The sequence below is a fragment of the Ruditapes philippinarum genome, unplaced genomic scaffold (genome assembly GCF_026571515.1).
Source record: "Ruditapes philippinarum isolate M1 unplaced genomic scaffold, ASM2657151v2 ctg10199_1_1_1_1, whole genome shotgun sequence".
Classification (NCBI taxonomy): domain Eukaryota; kingdom Metazoa; phylum Mollusca; class Bivalvia; order Venerida; family Veneridae; genus Ruditapes; species Ruditapes philippinarum.
Genome location: NW_026860910.1, coordinates 83213 through 93691, shown reverse-complemented (window position 1 = coordinate 93691; position 10479 = coordinate 83213). Strand labels below are relative to the sequence as shown.

The following is a 10479-nucleotide window of genomic DNA, read 5'->3' as shown; positions in this document are numbered from 1 at the left end:
CTTGTTTATCAGCAATTTATAATTTTTCTATTAGTATGCGATATAACCACATCTACCAGAGAGGCCTTAATTATGAATATACATGTATAGTATCTATATGAATGATAAAAAGACATGTAGCCTTTTTTCCTGTCAATTACCAATAGCTCTTTCAATCAGTAAAAGATATTTCTTAATAATTACAATTTAACATTATTTATCTACATTAATTAAACAATAAATTTCTTGTTGATGTAAATAAAAGACTATTCTTTCATAAGCATTTATTTTAAATAAATATTTTAAATATTATCATAATTATTTTCATATTTTTAATTAGGAATATTCAGTCAGTAATTAGTATAGGATTTAAATATTAAGAATATTATTGTAGTTGGAATATTAAAGTTATAATGTAAAGAAAATCAGATAAGAAAAAAAAAAACACTTTAATTAAAATTATGTACAGTATTTATATAATACACAGGTTAAGTTGGTGCTATGGAAACATATTTTAATATCCCATTATTTTGTTACTTTCTAGCTTCTCTGGCTGCAGATGCTAAAGGTAAAGGCAATAAGGCAAAAGGTAAAGAAAAAGGTGGTAAACCTACTCAAGAAACAGAGGTGAGTTGATGTCAACTAAAGTGACTATTTCTTCACCTTAGTGCAATAACTGGTTAACTTCTTTTAAATTCAGAAGGATGTTACTGAGGTGAAGATGTTATGTTTTCAAAGCAGATATATTGTCACAATACAACACACACACACACACAAAAGGTGTTGTGCATCCACTTTTAGCTCGACTTTTTGAAGAATACGGAGAGCTGTTTTACACTCCATGTTGTAAGGCACGCCCGGCAAACTGTCGCTCCACTTCAAAATTGTGGTGTACGGTAAAACGAGCGAACGGCATTTCCGAGATAGAGCGGAAGGCCGATTTAAACGCCTAATTGTAAGTAATGTTTTATGTTTTTGTTTTGTTATTTATTTAAGTTTTTTTTTTTTTTTTTTCGAAAAAAACGGAAAATGTGGTTCCGTGTAGGATTGATTTAGCTTCCAATGATCTAAGCTGTTACAAAAAGAAAATTATATTAAGCCCGGGGAGAACTTTTTCTCCCTGACGAAGCGAACGATGATTTGTAGAATATTGAACTTCCCAACCAGAGAAATGCCATACCTTTCGGATTTCTTGAAAAAGTGTATTAGTAAATTATCAACCGTAATAAGAACTTGTCTTTCGTGCAAAATAAATTACTCCTGAAAGATTTCTTAAATTTGTAAATCGATATTTTTCGAAAGTAGTGGAGCGAAAGGGCGAGAGATGGAGCAAAAGGTTTGATGTTGAGCGCAAGGCGATACTAATTTGACGTTTTAGGAGGAGCGTAGTCAATGCATTTTTTACATATAAAAGCTATTGAAGTTAATATAGACGTGATCAAGTGTTCAGAACGATATATATACCTTTAAAAGAGAACTAATAAAGTGTGATATCCTTTCAACGACTATAGCGTAATAACTGTAATCGCGAAGGTGTCACCTATGGCTGCCGTGTAGATTCCATTATTTATGTTCAAATTTGGATGAGGCCCGACCATTGAATCATACACATTAATGCATTGCATAATACAGGATGCCACTTATTCGAGGTCAATCATGATTTTTGACACAGTTATTTACATTTAAAAACGTTTGAACGTGCAAATGCGACAAAGCGAATATTTTTTAGTTCTACCGCGAACAAAAGCTTCCGAGCAGGTACGTGTAACTCGATTGTTCACGCCAAAATGTTATGTTTTTCGAAAAGTTAGATATTCAAGGTGCAGATCAGAAACAAAAGTATGCAATGCATGGAACACATTAAATTAAATGGATCACTACTACCGAGTTCAGTTCACAATGACTTTTTGTAGCTGTAACGTACCTGTTCTGAGCAAAACACAAATAAGTCACGTTTTCATAAATTTGTAAGGTGGGGAATCACTATGAAAATGGTTGGCAAGGTGCCAGTTGTTATAAGGATATAACACGTGTTCCCGTTATGTTTCAAGATACTTCCTCCCTTATTTAGCATTTAACGAGAACACGGGTTATATCCTTATAACGACTGACACCTTGTCAACCATTTTCATAGCGATTCCCCACCTTACAAATTCATGAAATCGTTGCTTATTTGTGTTTTTGCTCTGAACAGGTACGTTAGAGCTATTAATTACAGAAAGTCATTGTGAACTGAACTCGGTAGTAGTGATCCATTTAATTTAATGTGTTCTAAGCATTGCATAATTTTGTTTCTGTTCTGCACCTTGAATATCTAACTTTTCGAAAAACATAACATTTTGGCGTGAACAATCGAGTTACACGTACCTGCTCGGAAACATTTGTTCGCAGTAGAACTAAAAATATTCGACTTTGTCGCATTTGCACGGACACACGTTTTTAAATGTACATAACCGTGTTAAAAATCATGATACATGTGTATGATTCAATGGTCGGGCCTCATCCAAATTTGAACATAAATAAAGGAATCTACACGGCAGCAATAGGTGACACCTTCGCGATTTGATGTATTACGCTATAGCTCGTTGAAATGATATCACACTTTATTAGTTCTCTTTTAAAGGTATATATATCGGTCTGAACACTTGATCACATCTATTTTAACTTCAATAGCTTTAATATGTAAAAAATCATAGACTACGCTCCTCCTAATACGTCAAATTAATATCGCCTTGCGCTCAACATCAAACCTTTTGCTCCATCTCTCGCCCTTTCGCTCCACTACTTTCGAAAAATATCGGTTTACAAATTTAAGAAATCCTTCAGGAGTAATTTATTTGTGCACGAAGGACAAGTTTCTTATTACGAGTTGATAATTTACTAATACACTTTTTCAAGAAATCCGAAGGTATGGCATTTCTCTGGTTGGGAAGTTTCAATATTCTACAAATCATCGTTCGCTTCGTCAGGGAGAAAAGTTTCTCCCGGGCTTAATATAATTTTCTTTTTTGTAACAGCTTAGATCATTGGAAGCCTAAATCAATCCTACACGGAGCCCACATTTTTCCGTTTTTCGAAAAAAAATACAACTTTAATGAATAACAAGACAAAAACATAAACACGAATACTTACAATTAGGCGTTTAAATCGGCCTTCCACTCTATCTCGGAAATGCCGTTCGCTCGTTTTACCGTACACCACAATTTTGAAGTGGAGCGACAGTTTGCCGGGCGTGTAAGGGTATATGGAGGCTTTGCCGTCACTCTTTGGTTAAGTTTTTACATGCAAATTGATATCTCCAAAACAACTGTAGGTAATGGGTTAAAACTTCGCCTACTTGTTTACTTCGATCATCTTACATGGTGATTATCAAACTTGATGAGCACAGGTCACACAACTCTGAGTCACCTTTTTACAGAGTTATTCCCTTTTACTTACTGTCAAGCACTGAGAATAGTCTAGCCCACTGTCTAGACACCTATTGTTATAACATACATGTAATTGGGTACCTATTATGGTTTGGAATACAATAAACAACAAGTAGTAGATATTTGTATACTTGTATTAAACATTGTTTATGAACATTTTTTTTAATTTTCATACAAACTTTGGCAAACATCTAGTTGTGAAATAAAAGTTGAACATAATTTGTATTATAACAGAACAGTCTTATTATTATAACTGTTTATATTTCAGCCAGCTGACAGTCCTGACTTTATAAATCCACTGTTAGAAGGTGCTGATTATATAGATGGTCAACTGTGGGTGGCTGGTAACAGGGTTCTCATTAACCTCAATCTCTCACGTATGTATTCAACTTTAATGTTAATTTCAATCATATAAATGCTCTGTTACTTAATATTTGTAGGTCTGAGTTGAATTACTGATTATGAATATCTTGGGTTTTAATAAACATCGTGGTTGACTCAAGAAAATTTCTTACATCAAATCACTTAATTCTTGTTTTCTGATTCCACAAATGTGCCTTTCTCTGCCATTAATGCTAAAAATTTGCTTTTTGACAAGACAAGGATTTTTATGTCATTAAACACAACACATCAATAATTGATTGATTGATTGATATGCAATGAGTTAGCATGGCAACATCATAAAATAAATACATAAAATTTAAGACAAATTGTATGAATTAGTAATTTTTAGCCATATTGAAAGAAACATTATACATATTTAATTCAAGAATTACACACACAAAATAGAAGAGTTAGAATAAGCTTATATTTCCATTGTGGTCTTAAATGAGCTATGTTATTTTGTGATTTAGGATAACATGGAATACCTTTAATCAAACAATGAAAAAAAATCATTTTTACTGTAAACTTTTCTACTTTTGATATGTTATAAATAGAATATTATATTTCGTTTATAACTTCATTACTAAATTTGTTAAACCCGTTGAATGAAATATTATGCTCGCTTAGAGGCTGGCATCATATAATTTTATTCAACTTGTTCAATAAATTAAGTATTAAACCTACACTATATATTTATGTAGCTTCATTTCTAAATTTTTGAACTTGTTGAATATTCTATATATAAAATTGAAGGTTTAAAATATTACAGGAAATGAGATAGGCGAGACGGGCCTGGAGGCCCTACTAAAGGCCATGCAGTATCAAACAACATTGTGTATGGAAAACAAAAGTAGTGGAACTGGGCTTATGAGATTATTAGTCGGGGTAAGTTAACATGGGCTTGTATTGTTATTGATTCATGTTATTTTCTAGGGCGTCAGTGGCCAAGTGGTTAAGGTCGTTGACTTCAAATCTCTTGCCCTCACCGCAGTGGGTTCGAATCCCAACAGGGACTTTGGATATTTCATGTGAGGAAGCTATCCAGCTAGCTTACAAAACGTCAGTGGTTCTACTCAGGTGCCTGTTTGTGCCTGAAATAATTCATGGAAGGGCACCGGAGGTCTTCCTCCACCAGTAAAGCTGGAATATCACCAAATGACCTATATTATATTGTGTCGGTTTGACATGAAATAGAAAAATACAGAATCCCCTGAAGAAAGCCCAACACGGCAAAATTGAAAATGTTGCAGGCTCGGTTTGATTGAGCCTGTTCATGGACGGTACTGGAAAATGCAAGTTACCGTCCACGCCCCCAGCACCGGCCCAAGCAGAATTCAACATTTATACGTGAAATAGTAAAATTTTGAATTTAGAAACATCCGCAGATGTGTTCATACGGCGGTTATCATGGAACCCAATCTAACAAACAAACAAATTTTATTTGATTGCGGATAACAGTTTTAGTAAAGTAATTGTTGAATTTATTTAATTTTTCTTTTGCAGAAAAACAAGGTACGATCCAGCCATGAGTTACTTCAGAAGATAACAGATATCATGTTACCTAAAGATCCTTTCTATAAACCACCACCACAGACCCCGGATGTTACTGAGGCTTAATCACAAATACAGATTACATAATGTCCCTTTTAACTTTAATATAGCTTTAACAGCTCTTTATTTGATTGATTTGAAAAATATTCTTTGACTGGATTTCCAGTAAAAAGTTTTTATTTGGAGTCTTTGGAAAAAAAAAATTAATTGTATTCCTTGGGAAAAATCTTCAATTGACTTCAAAGTTCTTGGAAAGTTTTGACAGCAATATATAATGATGATTTAAAAACATTAATAAAGATAAACTGGGAAAGTTAAACAGCTATCTATTTATTTCGTTTGCTTGTGTGAAAATGTGATAACAAAAACTGTGATTTTAAACATTTAGATATGATCATTCAAACAGTGCAAAAATTCAATCACAATTTGTTCTATGTTAAATTGAAGGTCAACATTAAAACATATATTAGTATTACTTATTTAAATATATACATGTATATATGTGGAGCAAAGTTATAATAAAATGTGCTAAATGTTAAATGTAAAAGCCTATAGCTATAACTTGGCTTTTAATTTTATTTTAGAAGTTTAAGCAACATTAACACATAATAACATTGGAACCTAACATTGCTCAAATGTGTGAAATTTGAATAGAAAAGCTTGTATCTTATAAAAATTACTATCTGTTAGATGATAATTCTGTAACTTATTGAAATAATGTTGTCCTTTATCTAATAAACTTTATTAAACACTCACATTAACATTTAGTATTTTTGTTATTTTTTGTAAACGTCCATATTTTCTGTGATAATGGTTGTATTTTCTTGTTCAGAGTTATTTTATATGTACATGTATGGTTATTTTATTTAAAAAATGTTATTGAATGTATTTTTCATTTCAATAACATATTCATTACTTAACAGTTTGAAAGTTTAGAGTCATAAATGCATATATATATGTTACATAATTATTATGTTATGTATGTAAAATATGCAACTTGCATTTGTGATGAATAAAGAAATCTCATCTAAAACTTCTTGTTGTAAAATGTTTTTATACTTCTAAACCCACCACTGTTTCATGATTGTTTGATTGGGTTCTTAAGAATAATTCTTCGACTGAATTTCTTAAAAGAAATCTTTGAATTCCATGGAATAATTCTTCGACTGAATTCCTTAAAAGAAATCTTTGAATTCCATGGAATAATTCTTCAACTGAATTACTTAAAAGAAATCTTTGAATTCCATGGAATAATTCTTTGATTGAATCCCATGGAAAAATTCTTTGAATCCCATAGAAAAATTCTTTGAAATTCTTGGAAAATAAATCGTCTTTGTTGTGAAGGTGCTATTATCTTGTTCAAGTCAGCCTTGAATTTCCATAACAACCTAGTCGTAACCGATCTTTTAACTTACCTGTAGTGCCATATAGAGAAAAAAAATGAAAATTCTACATTATCTAGGCTCTTGCTTTACTATCAAGCTCTTGGAATAGTTGAGCGCTGTCGCACCAACACTTGTTGATTTTGATCCTGATTTTCAAATCTTGGACCAGGTAATGCACTAAAAACAATTGTACATGAATGATTTTAAAAAGAATATAGCAAGAAAAAAACATCAAACGTTATTATCGAGCTTATCTTTAATAGAATTACATATATGTGAACATTTGATATGTATGTAAAAAATAACTTTCCCATATGAAGCAACATGACCTGAGAGGTTAATAACATGAAAGCTAATGATGCAGCCCGCCTCTGAAATATCTGGTGTTATGTCACACGTTAAGAAATAACTGAATTTGTCTTTTGTTTTATCATATAAAGATTGCCTTTGCCGTTCGAATTTTGCAACTTTCTACCAATGGACGAAGATCACAACCAATTCACATGAGCGGCACGTAAAGTTATTTTTTGAGGGAAAAAAACGCAATCATATATATATGGACACCCCAAAAGTGTCAAAATACTGATATTGCAGTTTTGATCACAGGCAATCGGTGCGTGGCTTGGATAGTATACATGTACATGACCACGCCCACTTACTTTTGTAAATATATTTTTTTCACTAATAAAATATTTTTTTATTCAAAATGTTTTTAAAATATCTTATTTTCAATAAATATACAAAGGAAATTTGTTTTTAAAAATGTCATCCATATATACTAGAAATATAGTAAAGGTAGAAAGGTTCGCCAGCGGACCTACCACCAGGCCTTATGTTACCTCCCAGATCTTTGTAAATTGGCAACCAATTTTCACCAAATAAAGTGCAATCTACGCAGAAATGATTTCTCTTTCGAAACATGTACAATATTAGACAAGTTGGTATGACAAAAGATGGAATTTCAAAGCGAAAATGCACTTTTTGTCTAGGTCGGCCATCGCTTGACCGAACTGAAAGTAGACGATTTTGAACAAAAATCGATCTTTTTCTTAATAACAAACTAATGTCAGTGCATGCAAACAGTTGATACAGAAAAGGAAGCTATAATACTATTGCTTACCGGTCCAAAGTTAATCCAAAACGTCTATAGGTACACACTTTCAGTAGTTATTTGCAATAACTTTTTAAATTTCCCGACATTGTACATGTATAAAAATCCTGATCCGGATATTCAAAGTACGCATGCTCGGTTCCCGCTGGTACCCAGCTTCGCTCAATCTTTATTATGCGAAAAGAGGTACGCATCAGGTACATCCGGGTCAGCATTTGTATACATGTAATGTCAGGAAATTTAAAAAGTTAGTGCAAATAACTACTGAAATGCCTACCTACAGACGTTTTGGATTAAATTTGGAGGGGTAAGCGATAGTATTATAGCATCCTTGTCTGTTTCAACTGTTTGCATGCACTGACATTAGTTTGTTATTAAGAAAATGATCGATTTATGTTCAAAATCGTCTACTTTCAGTTCGGTCAAGCGATGGCCGACCTAGACAAAAAAGTGCATTTTTCGCTTTAAAATTCCATTTCTTTGTCATTCCAACTTTCTAATATTGTACATGGTTTCGAAAGAAAAATTATTTCTGCGTAGATTTGCACTTTAATTTGGTGAAAAATTGGGTTGACAATTTACAAAAAGAACTGGGAGGTAACATAAGGCCTGGTGATAGGTCCGCTGGCGAAACCTTTCTACCTTTACTATATTTATAGTATATATGGAATGACATTTTTAAAAACAAATTTCCTTTGTATATTTAATGAAAATAAGATATTTAAAAAACATTTTGAATAAAAAAATATTTTATTAGTGAAAAAAATATATTTACAAAAATAAGTGGGCGTGGTCATGTACATGTATACTATCCAAGCCACGCACCGATTGCCTGTGGTTTTGATTAGGTCTTATTATCACACTTGTATTCTGCAATAATTTTATATCAATCATTGAATATCAATATTAATACATATTTAGACATATTGTACTACTTAATCCTGATATTTTTTTGTTGACGAAAACTGTTTTGAAGAGATACATTACAAATTCTACAAATTTTGCATATTTCAAATATAAAATGTAAATAGTTCTCAATAACTCCACTAGGCTAGTTTCTGAATTACATTGAGTTTTGATATTTTGTGTCAAATACAACTTGAAAACACCAGCAATGCTCAGGGTTCATTATTTCCAAAAGGACCAAAATATATACAAGAAAAACACCGAGTGATAAAATTGGGTCACTAAAACCAAATTTTAGGCCTATTTTGGCGTATTTGTTTTTGTTTAAGGCACGCAACTTTCTCCATGTGTAACCGCAGTTGCCGTTCCTTTTCTTCGTCGGACCTCGTTTGTGATTCCACACACATAATTCAGCCGCCTTTTTCCCGCGCAATGCATCTCTGCAAAGCAAGAATTAAATATTTAATAATTGCTTTTAAAAAGGATAAAAAAATCCCAAATAGTAAATCTTTTAAAATAATTAAAAGACTGACTGTTTTGTTTAAAAAAAAACCTTTGCCCCTCAAATAAAATAAAAGAAAGTTTTTTCAAAAAAGGAAAAAACTAAAAAAGTCTAGTTAATAAAATTGAAAACGGGGATTAAATACGGGTTTTAAAACTAAAATTCAAGTTCAAATTTTTAAAATTTTTCTGCCTTAAAAAATTTTAGATATAATATAGGTGTAAAACCCTTTATCTTCTTCGGGTTTAAATAAATTTTCGGGCCCCTGTAGTGGTTTTTCCTCCACGGAGAACCGTGAAATGTTTTTTAATCCCCCTTTTGCTGAAAGTTTTTGTGAAACCTTTTCCCCTTTATTTTTTAATTGTTTTGTAAAGGGTTTCCCCGCTTTTTCTTGAAACGGGGGTTTTTTTCCTCCCAAAATGTGGGTACGTGTAAAAACTTAACAAGAAAAAAATGTTTGTTTTTTTAAAAGTTGTGTATCTTTAAAATAATGACACAACCTTTATACATAAGTAGTATAGGGGTCTCTTTACCCCCAAGACTGCGCATGCGCGGCGGCCATTTTGTTTTCTATTAATAGTAACACATTTACATAGAAGAAATGACCTTACTACACATGCGCGGCGGCCGTGTTGAATAACAGACGCGCGGCGACATATTTGATTCTATATTTAGATTTTAGAATAACATTATCGTTCTATTTTTGGAATGACATCATCACGTTATAAATAGAAACGTGAATAAATAATATCTCCCGGAAGTATACGGAGCTGACTCGTATACCCGATCTAAGGGCTTGAATCGCGAACATTGAAGGTCAGGTGCTCGGCCCAAGACGGAGAGATAAATATCCTCATTTATAAAAGAAATGTATGTAAATAAATACCTGCTTAACATTTTTAATTAATAAAAGCAAATAAACTAGAATTAAAAAAAAATACAAATAGCTTATGTTTTTTAATATGGTCAAAATAAATAATATACATTGAATAAAAATATTACTTTTTTACTCCTCGGCGGTCCGAAACCAATGACACAAATCATCAGTGTATTATTTCTAAATGCTCTGATCACGAGTGTAAAGTCGCCACAATGTATGGCGTGTGTTTATTTAGGGACGGAAACACTAACAATCGTCTATTTAAATGTTAAAGTTAATCCTTTTAAAGTAGCCACTTGGTCTGGCGTATGTTTATTTAGGGACGGATATGCGAACAATGCTCCATTTAACTG

The 10479-nt window shown here is 32.4% G+C and overlaps 1 protein-coding gene across 1 annotated transcript; it reads left to right on the top strand.

Annotated features, from left to right (window-relative positions):
- The first annotated feature begins 352 nt into the window (after positions 1-352).
- LOC132713898 (leucine-rich repeat-containing protein 71-like) lies at positions 353-6349 on the top strand. The gene is made up of 4 exons (XM_060696603.1): positions 353-606; positions 3676-3784; positions 4561-4676; positions 5295-6349. The coding sequence occupies exons 1-4, from the start codon at positions 481-483 to the stop codon at positions 5406-5408; spliced, it is 465 nt and encodes a 154-aa protein (XP_060552586.1). The 5' UTR covers positions 353-480; the 3' UTR covers positions 5409-6349.
- The last annotated feature ends 4130 nt before the right edge of the window (positions 6350-10479 follow it).